The 17,992-nt window shown below is 38.4% G+C and overlaps 1 protein-coding gene across 6 annotated transcripts in view; it reads right to left on the bottom strand.

Moving 5' to 3' along the window:
* TECPR2 (tectonin beta-propeller repeat containing 2) overlaps window positions 1-17,992 on the bottom strand; it is a 44,810-nt gene that overhangs the window by 9,940 nt on the left and 16,878 nt on the right. For all 6 annotated transcript variants that reach the window (XR_010832009.1, XR_010832010.1, XM_066998350.1 and 3 more), the window contains 6 exons: window positions 16,109-16,289; window positions 14,496-14,637; window positions 12,960-13,200; window positions 12,124-12,213; window positions 11,078-11,311; window positions 7,413-7,561 (listed from right to left, as the gene is read on the bottom strand). Coding sequence is in view for 4 of the 6 variants with exons in the window: in XM_066998350.1 (XP_066854451.1) it covers window positions 7,413-7,561; window positions 11,078-11,311; window positions 12,124-12,213; window positions 12,960-13,200; window positions 14,496-14,637; window positions 16,109-16,289 (1,037 nt within the window). In the remaining 2 variants the exon portion in view is untranslated. The remainder of the gene's footprint in view (window positions 1-7,412; window positions 7,562-11,077; window positions 11,312-12,123; window positions 12,214-12,959; window positions 13,201-14,495; window positions 14,638-16,108; window positions 16,290-17,992) is intronic.

The following is a 17,992-nucleotide window of genomic DNA, read 5'->3' as shown; positions in this document are numbered from 1 at the left end:
GTTTTAAAACAAGTTTAATGAGCATCAGTAAAACACCCTCTCCTGCATTTTATGCTAAGAGAAGTGCGTGCCTGTAGGTTTTGAAATTTAAAAGCCTTACCAAGGAAAGTAAAACATTTCTGTACAGTAAAAACACAAATGCATTTGTAAATTCAGCCTCATCTCTGCTTTGACAACTCTCAGTTATCAAACTCATGGTTTCTCTGCCATTTTGCATCTTAGTGTTGCTCCATGTCATTTAACACATTTCTGATGAAAATGCCACATGCCCCTGACAGGAACAGAAATACTGCCTTGTTTTACAAATGCCCATAACCTTTAAGTGATATAATTCACTTACATAACTGGAGTTTGTGTGTAGGGGGGGGAATCATTAAAACAAAACCCCAAGAACTTACTGGTAGGAGGTTTTGTTTTGTTTTGTTCTTTAAACAAAGAGTGACCTTGTGACATTCTGGAAAGTTACAATCTGTCAGGATTCAAAATGTGCACTGTAAGCCTCCGAAATACTGGGGATGCACTCGGGATATAACAGTTGCTACTCCCTCATCTAGCAGCACTCATCCAGCGCCGAAGCTGCAGACTGATTTCTGTCCCAGGTGAGGTGTGGCTCCCAAACACAAGGCTCTGAAACGTGTTATGCTACCGGGACAAAAACAATAGTATTGCAGGGGGTTGAGGGTCAGAAATCAGATCATTGCCTCCCAGGCGGAGGATGCATTCACAAGAGTACAGAGTCCAACTTCCTCTTCCTTGCCTGCTCCCTGGCTGCATTAGGCTCGGGTTCAGTAGGGCAAAGGATAGATAGCACCAGGCTACGTGACAGGTCTGTAGGACGGGCCACCAGGGCAGAGGGAAACACCACAGCCCAGCCAGACAGCTTCCTGGGAAGGCAACCGAGCACAAGGCCCACTAGCCTGATCTGGTTGCTGGCACCCGTTCTGCTCAAACAGGGGGATGCTGCTCAGCACCACACCGTGGAGGGGGCCCCGAGCTCCTCACTCAAGGAAAAAGGGTTGGATGTGCCCACCCATTGTCCCAGGCCGGCTCCTTACTCATTGTGGACTTTGGGTTTGCTGAAGTCCTCTCACTGTCAGTACTGTCTCCGCTGCCCAAATTACTCCACAGAAGCCAAGCCCTTGGTTACTAAACTGTATCCAGCCTCCCGCAGATTTTAAAATGAGATAAGCTGAAGTTCAGTCACACGAAAAGCAATAAAAAGTGCTCTAACCAGAATTCACAAACAGCAGCTTTAATGAAAAAAACATAGAAACAAAAAAAAAACACTCAATTTATACTAGCAGAAGTAATTTCTTATGACCACCTCTCAAATCACTTTTCAGGGTCTTCTATTTATAAATACTTCAGGATATCACTGCTTTCAAACATGAGAATAGTTCCACTGAAATCAAGGCACATGCTTGCTAAATCGAGTCCTGTATCCTTTACCAATGATTTTTTTTTTATACAATTACCTGAACGTTTTTATTTTTGAGTAATTCTGAAACTCTCAAGACTCAACATTGAGAAATATATTTAGCTTTCAGAACGGTAGATAAAGTAACTGAAATTATCTCTCTCTGTAAAATAATTAAATTGTGTATTAGCTAACAGAAGTACAGGCACACTGGAAGAGCCCAGATTTGAGGGTGTTACTAGTACTGAACAAATGAAAGCATGAAAATGAAAGATTCTCCTTCCCACTGTTTCTGTTTTCAGTGTAAGTTAAGTCTTGTTGAAAAGCAAAAGCACCACCTTAAAATCATATTTCAAAAGGATATGGAAAAATCGTCTACTCAGTTTTCTGGGTGTATCTCATTTTGTGCACCCTTTTTGTGATCGGAGGCTTCTGGTACTGATAACAATTGCTATCTAATGTGACAGGCTACATGTACGCTTTTCTGAACACGACGATAGCAGTGCCTTAAAACAAATACCAGAAGGCTAAAACTCCAAAGCAGAAAAATACTGAGAAATATAGTGGCAACAGTTTTCCTAACTTGCAACAAAACGGAAGGTAATAAGCACTGAACTGAGCAGTGGAATCAGCGTGAGACGACTTTACTAAAAATGCTGAAGGTGCATTTTTTTAGCACCTAAAAAACTTTTTATGTAACCTATAAGAAAGGCACATGGCTGTGAAGAATTGTATATGTTTCAAGTTAAACATTATGGTATTCTGAATCAGTTAAACAAAATACACTGCAGCAGGAGCTCTGATCTCACACGCTTATTTACAACCCACCTCGAAACAGCTACTCTACTGCCAAATACAGGTTTTCCTTACATCTTCTTGAAAACAGCAGTCCTCCACGAAAATCCTCTCCCCCCTAATATCTTCAGGAGGCCTTACATGAGCAAAGATATATGGAACAACAGACCAGCTAGTCTGGTCTACCGATAACCAGAAGTTTGAATGAGTATTTTACCTTCCCAGCCTAAATAGAATTAGTCTAATAAAAGATACTTTCTGAACATCTTGTCTTACCATGCCAAAGCAGAACTCACATCAGTTACATCTGTGCAACATGTAGGTAGCGCAAGCTATGTAGTGCTCATGAAAACAATCCGACTTGAAAAGAGCAGTCATGTGGATTATGCACTACAAATAACAGACTTTTCCATGGCAAGTATTTTCAGCACTAGCCTGGATGATTCTGAAGTAAAAAAAACACAGTATTCTCCACAGAAAAAATCCCTCATCCTCCAAATATCCTTGAATGATTATTTCAAAAAGAATCCCCCCTACAGTTAAGCTTTGATTTTGGCACCTACCAAGATGTGCTCATCACTTCATCCGCTCAGTACCACCTAACGCAGAACTGGCCCTAAAAGTAATAGGGAAAATGCAAAGGCAAGGCAGACGGCAGTGTAAGAGAAGTCTCCACTCTAAGGCAGGCAGAACTCTAATTAAAGAGAGGAAAGGAAACAAAGATCATGGCAGCTATTTCTAACAAGTCACCCAACATCTGCAGGGCACAACCAACCTCCTTACGCTGAACATAAATTAAGAAAAAGGAAGGTATTGAAAAAGAAATTAAATCTAATGTGCACTGATTCTTGCAGAATAACAGAAATTCCTGAAATTTCAAATGCCATTTTTAACGGTTGCTTCTTAGTTTTGAGGTTTGGGGCTTTTTTTTTTTTTTTTTTTTTTAAATGACAGTGAAAGTGTGAATAACCCACAATTTTGGTTTGTTTTGTTCTTTGTGTGCAAAAAATAATCAGAATTCTTCCTAACTTAGGAGGGGCTATCTTATCTTAGCTGTGATATCAAGCTTGAAGTAGAAAAAGACAATTAGAAGGGTGTTTATGGGAAGAGTAGTAAATCAAAAATTCCTCCAACTTGAAATGCCCGTACTGGAAGAGATCATTTTATGGCAAACTGCATTAAGCAGTACTCTTCTGCTGATCCTAGGAATTACACCAAGAATCAACGGAAGGTTTACATAGTAGCCAAATAGTGAACATCTTTTTAAATAAGTCCCTCTCTGTCCACAGTTTGGATGAGCTACACAGCTATTTAAATAAACTTCTTGACTTAATAAAATAAGCTTTTTTGATCCTATACTCTAAGAAATTCCGGTTACGAAAGAGCACAGAAAAGCAACTAAACAAATGACAATTAAAATGTTTAATCTGTTCTTAGAGTAAGATTGATTGTTTGCAAGCAATAGGTGATTGCTAACTCATTACAAATAGTTCTCAACCTTGTTTCCTTTAGCTCTCCCTAAATAAAAGTTTTGCTTACCTAAGAGATAAGCAAATATATATAAATCCCTTAATATAAATCTGATTAGGTGGTTCTTAAGGCCACTGTTAAGTATTACTTGTAAGAAGCAAGCTATTCTCAAAATAAGATTTTGCTTCTGCATCTTTTTCAGTAGGTGCCCAAAATCAGAGACAAAATGGAGAAAGAATTACTTTCAAACAGGCCTTCGACTTTTAGGGATATTTTAAAGCAATTTTTCAGGTGAAAATTATTTTTAATTTTTAATTAACTTCTACTCAATAACAACCCAAATTAGTCTTATTGACTATATTAAATTTTGTGTTATTATTTTTTCAGGCTACAAAATTGAGAAAACATTCAATTTTATAAATACACACGCACCCGTATATATACACATACTCTGTAGTATCTACATAAATAATAATTACACTGCTTGCTCATTCTTTGTATTTAGATGTAATGTATATTGAGGCATGCTACAACAGATAATAGTTTTATACTGTATATTAAGGATGGAATGAAGAATACCTTCCATTTCCTGAATGAAAACCATTTTATCAAGTTTTGATCAGCTTTGTCAATGCTCTTAAAATAGCTTCCAAAAAGTGGCTTACCTACACGATTTCAATTTTTAGATCACAGAACAGAACAGATGAAGCAGAAAAGACACCTACATATATGAGCTACACCGTTCACGATATTGTGATAATATCAACTACTTATTTATTTTATCCAACACTTTAGACAATGGAGGGCAGAGAACACAACTTTTTTTCATCAAGAAATAGTGCAGTCAGGAGTTATGAAGGGAGAAGCAGCGAACGAGAACAGTTTCAGTCTAGATTAAGAAAAGAGACTCACTGATTTAATCTGAAATGTTTTGGGTTGGAAGGGACCTTACAGATCACCCAGTTCCAACGCCCTGCCATGGGCAGGGACACCTCCCACCAGCCCAGGTTGCCCCCAGCCCCATCCAGCCTGGCCTTGAACACCTCCAGGGATGGGGCACCCACAGCTTCTCCGGGCAGCCTGTGCCAGTGCCTCACCACCCTCTGAGTGAAAAAAATATTCCAAACGTCTATTCTAAAAATCTAACAAAACTATTGTCTCTGAATACCTTTGTGAAGCTGTGCAACGATGCTGTGCAATTACAGCACTTCTTTAACAAGAAGTGACACTGTAAAAGCAGAGCCTGTAGCTGCTCACAAGCTGCTCATGAGTCATGAGATCTGGGATACGGCATGTCATATTGGCTCTGACATTTGCTGGGGAATGAAACATCCATAGTTGGTTTTAAATTACATTATCTGAGGGTATTTCTGTGCTTAAAGCAAGTGAAAGACAATTTTGATTTCCTTCTTCAAACAGAAGATGACTGACCCATTCACAAATACTTCTTACAATACTTCTGTTGTTGTGAATATGAAGTGATGCAGCATGAAGTACATCAAACTCAGTTAAGGGACAGGTAACAGTAAGGAGCTACTAATAAGCACCAAACACTCCACTTCTCAGCTATCCTTCGTCATATTTGTTATCCAGACACTGAGCTAGTATCTGGAAGTAATTTTAAAGTTCACGTGTTTTCTTATTTTGCATTCAGCCTTTGGAAAAGCATGGGTGGTTGCTCCCCCGGTACTTTAGTTACTTGTTTCAGGGTGTTGGAATTGTCTCAGAACAAGCATGTAGCCCACGAGTTTTCATCTCTAAGGGCGATGTTTGAATTTTTGCCCTTTCACATTGACTCATTAGATATGCTATGTCAGGAGTTGGCAAGATAACAGAAAGAGAATGCTCCGGGTAGCAGGAGGTTATCATTTTGGATGGCAACATCACCCAGCTTCCGCAGTAAGCTATAGGAAGTAACATGGTATTCAACCTTGTCCAATTAAAGACTTTCTACGTAAGGAAATCTCTGCTAAATAATGAGCCACAGCAAATCCCGACTTCTTGTAAACAGCTTTGTATCAAGCAGTTTGATCAACCTCTGTAGATGATTAGAGAATGTCCTCAGTACAGACAAAACAGTATCAGTGTGGTGAAAGGCTTTCAGGTTATTTTCCTGGTTAGACACATTTTTCATTAGAATATAAAGCACAAGTTTAATTGTCTGTCTATTGGCAAACTCAATTAAGCAGAATACATCCTGGAATATGTTCCCCCCCCAATTTTTAAGAAAACTATCCTCATGGAAGACATCATCATTCATATCCTCAGCCTCCTCTTCCTGCTGCCCTGTCCCCTATCAGCAGACAAATTTGTATCTTACAGATTACATCAGAAAGACCCACTCCACAGCACACAAGAATGAGCAGTGTAATCTACCCCTTGTTGCGACAGCCATCACTCAGGTGGTTTAGTGCTAATTTATCAGCCTGTTCTGCTATTCTGCAAAAACAAGATGCCATTTCTCCAGGTCTGATTGACCACATTCCCAGCACAGAAGGACTAGTTTAACCAGTGCTGAGCTAATTGATGAGATGCAAATCTGCAGTTTCATTTTCCTGTTTTCCTGGCCTTGTTTGCTGCTACGCCCCCGAGATTCACAGGAGGAGCTAATAATTGGCTGTTAAGAGGCAAGCAGAAGTAAAAGGGAATGATGTAAAAAATAAATCACCTATTGCAACTCCACTGCCAGAGATTGACTCTTATTTCTTAATATGACCCTTCAGAAGTACCACATATTTCAAAATCTTCAGAAATAGTTCTGTAACATTGTAAAATGTAAATCAAGTATGCAAACACATCTAGTGCTACTATGCTAGATCAGCAGACAGCTCAACTGATTTCGTGCCAGGGAGCAAAGAATGAAATCAGTACTCAGAGGTCAACTCTTTTACAGCAGTCCCGAGCCCTGATACAGAACTGCAAGTTAAACTGTGGAATGTGTAAAGTAATAGAGCAGCACCCAGGTTTAAGGGGAGATTAGATGAGAAACCAGACACAGGAGAAACATATTTTGTCCATTCATTATATCCAGAAAATATGCTCCTAGTGTACTTTAGGAGGTTTATTTCCACTCTGCTTCTCCCAGCTGGCAGGTAGAACGGTTATCTTATTTGCCAATTCTGGGAATAAGGGAGAAGAGCTGCAATTGTACGGCACGCTGACTAACCACCGGATGATAAGGAAAGTCCCTAGATCCAGGCACAGCATCCTGGCAAGCACCCCAGACTCACAGGGGTGAGGATAAAGGAAGAGGGAGGGAGGCACTTCAGTACCATGCCATGTGAGCAGAGCCTTCCCACACCCTCTGCTTTGTGCTGTTTGCCAGTCTAGCCTCTTGGCTACCGTACAAGTAGGTACTCAGTATACAGTTCAAGGCTGCATTCCACTACGTGCCTATAAAGCTGCTGTGTTACTATAATAGAAGTTTTTCATTAAGGATGGGAAAAGGAAAATAATCATTTTTGGAAAAAAAAAAAAAGGTATTTATAAGCATTAGATGTACTTGGAATGATTAAGAGTGATAAGGCAGCATATTCAGAGCACATTATACAGACCGTTTTGCTGTTGTTTTGCTTGTTTGTGAAGCTAAGTCCTGTTGAAATTGAACGTGTGTGACAGAAGTTTAAGCTACACATTTAAATCTATTGTTTTCCCTGAATGTTAAATTACTCCTTTCCACAGGCGCCGAGCTAAACCACTGTGTTACAAAGAATTAAAATCAGCATTTTACCTGTATAGGTGGCTCAATCATTATCCATGCAGGAAGCATCAAACTCGGGTTAAGAGGCTGGGTTCCTACACGGAAATAAACACCACCACTGGTGTCACAGGCCCAAACATGCTGATTTCCACAGGACAAGCTGATCAGCTTTATGGCACCTATCAACAAAGAGGTTATTAGCAACCTGACATTTTTCTGTTACATTCAGCTAATAATGAGCACCTTTATTTAGACTTGACTGTATTAAGCTACATTTAAACACAGGCACATAAAGATGATTACAAGCTTGTGAGAGAAAAATCACCGCATACAATGAATAACACCAACAGGTAGTATATGTAAGGCATTTTTCTCTTCAATCTAAAAATAAATGTTTTAGTCACAGGATACTGCCATTTTTAAAGCACACTAAAAATATGCTATTAAAATAACTGAATTCAAGCAGGGAAAAAAATCTGTAACAAACGTTATCAGCGCCTAGACAAACTTTCACATGACCTAATATGAACTTTTCTCTGTAGCTGGCCATGCTTATGTTTTTCATGGTATTGGTCTAGTAATACATTCAGCATTGAACACTCCTAATGCTACCAGCACTTTAAAAATACAGGAGCATATGGATTATGCATCTCAGTGTTAACATACCACTGTCACATCTGTAAATAAAGAAGCTGATTTTCAAATGGGTTTATATTTAGCGTACATATTTATTACATTTATGTCAGAAGTGCTGCAGTATTTTAACCCTATGTAAGTCAGCACACTGGAAACAAAGCTCCCAAAAAAGTATGTTTTGGATTTTTTTTTTTTGCATACCAAATCACACCCAGCAGCCTTGCTACCAAAAGGTTGTAAAGATAGAGAACTGCTAGTTAATGGCCAGCTGGAACTCTTGTTCTTTTATATTCATTTCAAAATAGCCATGTGATGTAATATACGTAACATTTGATTGTTTTTTTCCTCCCAGCATTGGGACAACACAATACTAAGTAATGGAAAACATGTTCTACAGAAAAAGACTCAATCATGACAGATATACTACAGAAGGAATGCTCTGGTTGTACTCCAAACTAAAGACTCTAAAAATAGGCCTTGCCGGCTGATTGAACATGCCAGCAGTGCTTGGGATATCCCATTCTTGGTAACAGTTTTCTCTTCTGTGATGTGAATCTGGCAACAAATCCCTGCAAAGTACATTGCTCCTTAAAGAGAGGGTACAATTTTATCCCCCAGAGTAGGGGTTCAAAGCACTTCTTTCTGCAGAAGGCAATATTCAGTAAGGCTTGCTGGGGGAAAGAACAGGGAACAGCAGGACTACACAGCTTTATCTTTTAGTTACCTGAAATTGTAAACAGATCTCCTTGTCAACCAAAGTTATTTAACTTTCTGAATCAAAGGAATTTGAGTTAGCTCATCTCACCCCAGAATTCCCTTTAATCATGCAGCTTCTTATTATAAAATAGCATACAGAGCACAACTACGCACAAAAACTTCTACTGCTTCGGGAAGAGAACAAATCTCTATTACAGGTAGAGAGGCCTGACATTCAGCAAAGTCAAACTTTTATTTAAAACCTCATGATTCCGTGTTAAAGTACACCTAGCCGTGATGGCTTTGTCACATGTCGTCTCAGCTGTTGAAATGTTTCGATCCAAAGCAGCACCAGAGCTCTCGCGCACGGAATCACATATCACCTACTCGGCATAGCTGATATTATTTACGTCTGCAGTACAACTTGATATTCAAAAATGCAGCCCTTATGTAAATGTTTTGGGGTTTCTCCCTCCTCCCACTTACTGTTTTTATGTTAGGAGAAGGGCATGCTAACCACATTCATCCACTGTTTAGAAAGAAGAAGTGTGATTCAGAGACACTGTTTACAGTGGAAACCTAAAGGTCATTCTACTGTGTTTAGAAACCTTGATAATGATAGTGGAACCCTAATCAAAATAATTTACTAGATACTACTCTCAGTACATAGTGTAAAGGCAAGAGGAAGATACTAACAACATAATATGAATATTTCAACATAAATGCTGGCAACCTGATCACTTCCACACAGATTTCTGAATTTCATTTTACAGCAACTTGCTCTTTTTTCCTCCAATTCACAGTCTTAATGTTTGAGGAGTGAAGGCAGACTACATTTCAACAATAGCAATGATTCTCTAATTTCTTCAGCCCCATTAGAGCAAATCAAGTCTCTTATATTACGTACCATCTTGTCAGCAGTCATCTACCACATGCCTTTAATTGGAGAAAAAACAGGAAATTTCCTGCATTCTTAATTATTAGCTCACAATGACAGGTAAAGTGTGGTGTCTGAAATATTTCCTGACCCCAGATTTCTGTAGTATCACCACACTGAGAGTGCCATGAAACTAACAGGAACAGCTGAATGTAATGGTTGAACCCCAGCATGGCTAAAGTGAACAAGCCAGATAATACAGTCGGCTAGCACTCACTTCCATTAGAACCTTTTGAGATTTTCAGACAATAGCAAGAAGCTATTTATTATTTCAGTTTCACAGTTATTACCTAAACCGCTGGAAAGTAACAGTATCTTGAGGAAAACTTCAAGCTCTACTAAGCAAGATGAAAAGGACAGTACAGACAAAACTATCCTGTAGGTCAGTGAAGGTAAAAGCATTGATTATCGCTTAAACTACAGTAAGATTGGCGATTTGGAAGCAATGCATCAGGTCTGGAAAACCTGTTTTGCAACTGGCAAATAAAATATCTTTAAAAGACTCTCTAAAAAGTTTTATGTAAAGTATACAAAAGATAAAATTGCTTGTCAGGCCAATCATGAATACTGCCATTAAAAATTGAAAATGTGCGAAACAGTTTAATATTAGCATGTTCTTTTTTTTTTTTAAACCTTCTCTTGAAACAGATTAGCACTAAGAGAAAAAATATTCTAGCAGATATTCAGATTATTAAAGAAATAAATCCAATTGGAATAATACTAGTGAAGCTGTCAAGTGGCCAGATTAACCTTATCTCTGATGAAAAGAGCCAAACTGGGAGGATATTTTAATGATCAAAATGTGGTCAACCAACCTTGGTCTTATTCCTAACCAAACAAAAAGGGGCAGTTAAACAGCAGCACATTCTTGACATTATGCTGAATCATTAGATCGCTATCAATCCAAACATTAGAGTGTCATCATCTGTATCATGTATGGATGATGCAACTCCGAGCAAAATTTTTCCTTAACAAGATCCTAAGGAAGCTTTAGCCACTCTGTTAAGAGCACATTTACCCACAAAATACAGGGCTTTGAGTATGGAACTGCCCAGGGCCACATGATTATGGTTACACCACTTGTAGTACAAGAACTGGACTAGTTAAAGCTACTGGTACATCTGCACAGCACTGCGTCAGGTCGCGTGGTCTCACTGACAAACTATAAGAAGCACAAATGCATATAAAGCATCTTGCAAACAGCGAACATGCTGTCTCCAGCAAAAAGATAAATGAAACATTGCCTGAAAGCAGTAAGTTGGTCCACGTGTTTTACAGTCCTCTGCTGCGATGACCATTATTGTAAGGTACTGTTTACTCCAATAAATGTTATACTTCAGATCAATAAACCAAATACACTTCTGAATGAAAATACAGACTGTCTGCTAAGAGTTAACAGACAGTCTACTCAATAAAAATGTCATACCTAGTTGAGAGAGATCCAATTTTGTCCAATGCATCCCTGTTGGACAGCTGGATGAAAGTGTTCTGATAAATATCTGCCCAAGACTATCCAAACCCCAGATGGCATCCTGGCAGGCAGAATAGTGCACCATTTCAACCTCCGGTGGCAGCTGCACCGTAGAAGGACGAAACTGAGGATTCTGATCACTGACACAAAACAGATCCTTGTTGCTTTGGCACAGCCACAAAAAGCTTCCTATGGTAAGGACATTTCTGTTATTAAAATCATTGCTAATCCACTCTGAGAAAGCTAACACTTCCTCTGAAAACAATCAGTACATTTGAAGACAAAACTAAAGATCTTAGATTAAGATTTTCAAGTACAAATAAGCATCCTAAGTGCTTATTTAAGCACTTACGTATTTCTCCCCCCCCCTTATGTCAGTTAAGTAGCAAGTGATTTCATTTGAAAAAAAACTCATTTGAAGAAACTAAGAGGGAGAAGACATACCTAACAGTTCTTTTGCTCTTCTGTTTCCTTGATTATTGCCTCAGAAAAACAGCATACCTTCCCTTCCCAGTTCTATATCACAAATTTTTGCCAATAAAACTAGCACGCTTGGTTACAATAGTTAGCACTTGCATTATCTAACAGTAGAATTCTTCAGCGTGTTTATAGTTTTACCAATAAAATGTGCGATTCTGCTGCAGTTAACTGCACCGACAGGAGAAGTAGCTGGTCAATACAGGCATTCCTGCAAAGCATGCTCCAGGACTTCATATTAATAAATTCTGGCAATTCATGCTGCAGCAAGTTAGAAAGTTACTGCTCCTAAAGGACTCTCCATTTCTCTGTTGGATGTCAGTCCACACCAAAGGTAACAGAGTGAATGATACGACTTTTTATCTCTACAGGTTTTACAGATGTGTTTCCACCTTACTTCTCAGATGTTTTAGATCCCTGCATACAGAAAAGGCACCCAAAGCCTGAAGTAACTCATGGTATTTAATTACTTACACCATCAGTTCCACTGTATTTAAAGTCAGGCATTATGTGCTTGCACTAACCTTCTTTAGATGAAGCTGCAGAAGCCAACACAAAAATCCATTTTGTGGCAGAAGCAGTACCACGAGGCACAATATTATTCCAGTAAGTGCCTGAAAGGAAAGAACAGAGTGTCATCAGTGAGAAAGTTAATTTTCTATTAGAATTCAAATATCTAGACAGATTTTTTTACGCAAATCTTTTAGTATCTGTTCCTGGGGAAGAAAACCTCCTGACACACATACATTTCCGTGTGCACACACACGCGCAGGGACGCACACATAAAGAACGGGGAATGCATAAGATGAGAAAGGAAAAGATTAATGGTCTTCAACAGGAGGCCAAATGGGTGATGAGTTTAAATAGACAATATTATATGTCTACTCTTTGTGTTAATCTGATCAAATAAGAGAACTAAATTAAAGTTCTGTTTTGGGAAATATACCTAGAAATATAAATAAAGCAATTCCTATTATCACTGTAACACCATAACATTATTGCTCTGCATAATAACACTGATCATGAACCAGACTCCACTGTGCTAGATATAACAGGTACAATAGCATAAAATTGCCTTCTGATCCCAGAGAAAAGACAAACATAGGTACTAAAAGGGGTAACTTGTGCACTTGTTCACTTGTGGACAATGAATTTTTCATGAAAAATATTTCCCTTCAGAAGGGAAAATATACAAACCAACTGTCAAAGAATTATTTAATTTAGTTTTTAAACAAAGTTGTTTCATTAAAGCTCCCCTGACTCACCATGGATAATTCTCATGGTGACCAAACTGTAGTTAGCTACTTTTTCCTATTTATTTTTCTTAACTTAAAAATATTAGATGCAAAAGCACACCCACCTATTAAGTTTCCCTTTGCTACATGGAACTCATTTTTGCCTGAAGAGATCCAGACTCCACTGCCATTAACTCCAAGGAGGCTGGGTTGACACTGAAGCTGCTGTGACCAAAATGCCATTCGAAGTTTGTCAGCCACCTTCTCTACAGGTGCCTGAGCTGCTGTTGCCACTGTGTGAGTTGCCTGGATTATCGTCTGAAACAGGCTGCACTGGTCAAACACTACATAATCGGTGATGCTTACCTGAGGGGGAAGAGAAGAGGAAAAAAACGGTTCTTGATGGTTAACTAAGCTTGGGGGGAACCACAGAATCTTCCACCAAAGGCTTTTTTTGTGTGTGTGCGCATGCACACACTTTTTGTACAGGATATCTATCATGAGTTTAGAAAGCTTCTAAGTGTGGGAAGGGAAAAATAATTACTAATTATAATAATTACTTCTGATGAAATAAGTCTTGATAATAACCAGAATCTATATTAAACATCAACTCACAACACAATCCTACCCAGCAATCCACTTCAAATTCTGTATTTTAAGAAAGCCCTTTGTTTAGGGACTACTGAACATCTCTTCCCTCCCGCTAAAGACACAAACCCTACAAACTAAGAGGTATATTTACAGTTTCCCAAAAGGAACAGAGAAATTTGCATAGTGTAGCAATTTAAATCACGTAGTGAAAACCTGGCAGGAGGAGGTCTAAATGACCAGTTGCCTCAGTTCTACCATAAACAGCTAGGCTGACAATCCTCTGGGATACTCCTAGAAAGGAAGAAGAGCAGTTTGCCAGCAACCTAAAAATAAAAATCAAGCTATTCAGGATGCTCATCTCCAAGAAAAGATTAGATATGCATGTAAATAGGAATTATTTTAACTTAGTTAAGTATGTAAACAGATTTTCTGTGTAATTATTTTTCTGTACCCCTCTTCCCTCACTCCAGTTTCTGGGGAAAAACAAGTAAAGCTGTGGAAAACAGTCAGGAGTTCTAAGTCAACGCCAGAAAATACTTGCAGTAACTGAGTTGTTTCTACCCATAAGATCTGTGACTGAAGCAAGCAGACCCACGTAGTTCGAAGAAACTTCAATTGATGAAAAATGGGGTAATTAAAGCATTTTTGCAAGGTTAATGATTATTTATTTCACTTAGCTAGGGATGAGTGCTGGAAGACGAGGAGAAGAGACTGTATTCAGCAGCCAGACTTGAATGCTTTGACTAAACAGCATGTCCTACTGCCAGCTGTTAAGATATCAAGCTACATGCACCATTGATACAATCCGGTAGAGCATTTCCTGTATTCTTGAAAACTGCTGTGCTGCTGCTTTGGATGACCATGGGGTGTTTGTTTTCCCCTTTTCTACAGGGGACAGGAAAAGGGATTTCAACCACAACCACCCTGAAGTTTTAATACGCTGAATGAAGAGTACTGTAACGTATCATACAATTCACTGAATTTTATGTTTAGAATCTCATGGGAAAACAATGCAAATAATAAACCCTGGGTGTCAGATTAAACTGAAAGCAAAATAAAAAAGTGCCTACTTGCCACCAGTGGTTGTCATCTCCTTGTGGTTTCTTTGAAACTATACCAGTTCTGAACCACAGATTTCCATGGATATCCAAAGCCCATAATGTCTGTTGATCTCCAAGGGTTATACACACTGGTTCTAAAGCTTGCATTTCACTAGAAATGTAAACAAGCAAAAAATTAAAAAGCCTAACTTCAAATTTAAGTTTATGTCATTTTAAGGAAGTTGTCGCAATGCCAACAGCAGTTCAAACTGTTCAAGCTCAAAAAAACACTTGATTTCAAATTTTCACAGTTATTAGTAATTTAAATCTTATTAGCTTGCATAAGTAAAAACCATGCAAAAAAAAAAATGGCCTTCAAAGATCATTCAAGATTAGAAACTATGAAACATAATAATAAAACTAAATAAAAACTAATTTGTTCAGTAAATAAGAAACAAATAGCATAAGATTTTGGTAAATCAGTTTCATAAGTACATTTCCTTCAATTTTCTTGCCCTATTCTGAGAACAATATTAGCAGCTCAGGCACCATAAATAGAAAACTGAACCTAGCTACATGGCGAAGATGAATGTTGAGTCTGACTATATGCTTCCTGTATAAGTAAATCATTTTTAAGCTCAGAAAGCCAACAGGATCAGATGATCTTATCAGGCATTTAAGAAGTAGGCAACAATGCTATTTCTTTCAGAGAACTTTTTTTGAGAACTTAAAACCAAATATGGATTGCTTTCTACAACTTTAGTACAAAGCCCAAGAACATTAAGCATACCTAAGGTGTAGGTCAAACAAATATTTTCATTAAACAAACTGACTAAATGACATGCAAATTTCAGATTTGAACAATACGCTGCACATTTCCCGAGTCTTTTCAAGAGCCAAATACCAGATTGGGAGGTAATACAAGTTGGAACTTCACAACAGGATATTCAGTAGAAAATAAAAATCATATGACTGCAGTTCTGTATGACTGGAATTTCTTCCTCTACTCACTTCGGGCTGATGTCACAAGAGACTATATATTCCAGATTCTCGAAGCCAGCAGTAAACACTTGTTGCTTTTAACTTTATCACAAACTAACTACTACAAGAACAGGACCAACTACAAAGCTAAATAGCAAATACCCAGAATATCTATAAAAATCTGTGACTGGGAAGTATAAAAATATTATTCAGCTGTGTGCAAATGACCAAGAAAATGCTGGGATTTAGTCTCAGGAAAAAAATCGCTCAAATATGTGGAGAGCCCTTTAAAGCCATTACAGCAGAGATTAAAGAACTAGTATTTAATCAGAACAGTAATATTAATATACATTATTAAAGGTCTTTTAAGCACTGTTCTCACTTTCTTAAACTTGCTTTTAACTGCATTATCACTTCTGTTCACAGCAATTTCTTTCACTACGTAACAGTCATTCGTCAGACAGAAAAACACCAGTTACTCTGGGTATGTCTGGACAAAGACTAAAGGAAATTATATGTAATATATACACGCACATATATACACACACACACACACTCCAGAAGAAGTTCAAGTAATAAATCCTCAAATATCGAGGAGTTCCAGCGCTGAAAACAGTGCATGGCATTCCAGTTATGATGCTGTTCTGCTACAGTGTCATTACCTGACAATATCGCTCTTCCACTGCTCTCCTTCAGGACAAAAGCTGCGTACTCCCTCCCGGTATAGCAGGGCCCGTTGCTCACTCAATGCCCATACAACGTTATTTCTGGAGGTAACCTGCGACAGTGGATAAGGGCAATCAACCTTTACTGCTCTGGCACAAGGACGATCCACACTCAGGCCTAGAAATCAGAAAAAGGAGGATTTTTAAAAAAATGTTGGCTTTTTGCAACTAAAGGAAAAGAGAAAGAGCTACCCAACAAAAAAGAAAAAAAAAGAGGCGGAGAGGAGATCTCTCTGACATGCTAACACTTCTCACTGTTTTCTTAATAGACTGTTCTTTCCATGAACTATTAGTCATTTCCTCTAATACAGTTGAATTTATATACTAAGAAATAAAACACTGCATTATCCTTCAACATCTTGCAGAGCCCACAAGTTCTGTGCTGTCATTTCTGTTCCTTTTCTCCCTCTAGTGACAATATTGGGGATCTCCATTTATAAAGCACGTATTAGACTTTACGGAAGCATTAAAGACAATAATGCAAGAATCTTTGCCCAGAACATGCCAGGGAGAGAGAACCTGATCTGAATAGAGGCAGTAGAGTGATTACAAAAGAGCATGCCACAGCATGGAGCACTGCAAGGAGGTGGGAGGTTCTGGTAGGTTACGTATGTTTATATACTTCATCTGGAGGAACAGGTGTCTCCTTCACAGATACACCGAAGATTGATTTACACGCTTGTATGTGAAACACCTTAGGAGGCAGAGCTTTTGTTCAATCTTCTCATGCTTCTAATTAAGTCTGAACAAACTCATCTGCATGATATTCTAGACTGACAACAAGACGACTGCTCAGTTTCAAACCTTTGAGAACACTCGTTAGATAGGGTGGTGGTCTAGGGAATGAAGAGATCCTGAAGAAACAACCACCACTGGTTGCCTCACATTAACAAGACATACTGAGAATTTATTTTTGGCATCAACGACAAATTTAGAAGCCTAAGAACAGCAGAATGCAAGCTGATGCCATCAATCCAATCTATCACAGGAAAGAAAAAAACATTGATTCAAACTTCCATGGAGCCCTGTGTGACTGGCATCAAGTTCACTATCACCACTAGCCACGCTTGTTGGCAATATACGTGGCCTTGATTTCTCTGTAAGTACTAAACTTATTCAAAGAAAATAATTTAAGAGCAAAACGTTTTCGAAACAATGCTATCTACTCAAACAGCTTTCTTCATCATGAATAATTTTTATGTGACACTAGAGCAAGTAACTCTACAAGAGAAATTAGAGTATCAAAATAAATGGAAGATATATAAGAATTTTTATAGCCACTCTGAAATATTCTCCTGTTTGAATGTTTGGTTTTTTTTGCTGTTATCCCTTATCCCTATCTTCCTCCTACTTGTACAGTAATTTCTTCATCACGTTATTTGTAATTTCTCCTTATCAACTCAGCTCTCTATGCAAAGTCTGCATGCCCAAGGGTTTTTGGTACTCTTCTCCCTTAGCTCCATAAACTGGAGCTACATCCTAGAAACAGGCTTCTCTCTAGCTGCTTGCTTCTAGCCAACACTCTCCACATTAACACTTTCATATGCATCCTCTTCTATTTACTGAAGCAGATAAAGCTAAGGCCATCACTTCAAAGTTGCCACTGTAATATCCCTTTCTCTGGTCCTTGCCTCATTCATATCCAGTGACAAAGCAGCTGTAGAGACTGCTGATCCCTAGCCTGTTCCATTCCTCCGTTGGCTTTGCTTTCTCTCTGTCAAATAAAATACATATCACTTGCCTATACTTCAGAATCCATTTTTGTCTTCCATATATTACCTTCCTTTCATTGTCAAGTGGTAAATTTTACCTCCAACAAAT

The sequence above is a fragment of the Anser cygnoides genome, chromosome 5 (assembly GCF_040182565.1).
Source record: "Anser cygnoides isolate HZ-2024a breed goose chromosome 5, Taihu_goose_T2T_genome, whole genome shotgun sequence".
In the NCBI taxonomy this organism is placed as follows: domain Eukaryota; kingdom Metazoa; phylum Chordata; class Aves; order Anseriformes; family Anatidae; genus Anser; species Anser cygnoides.
This window is presented reverse-complemented; position numbering and strand designations above follow the sequence as displayed.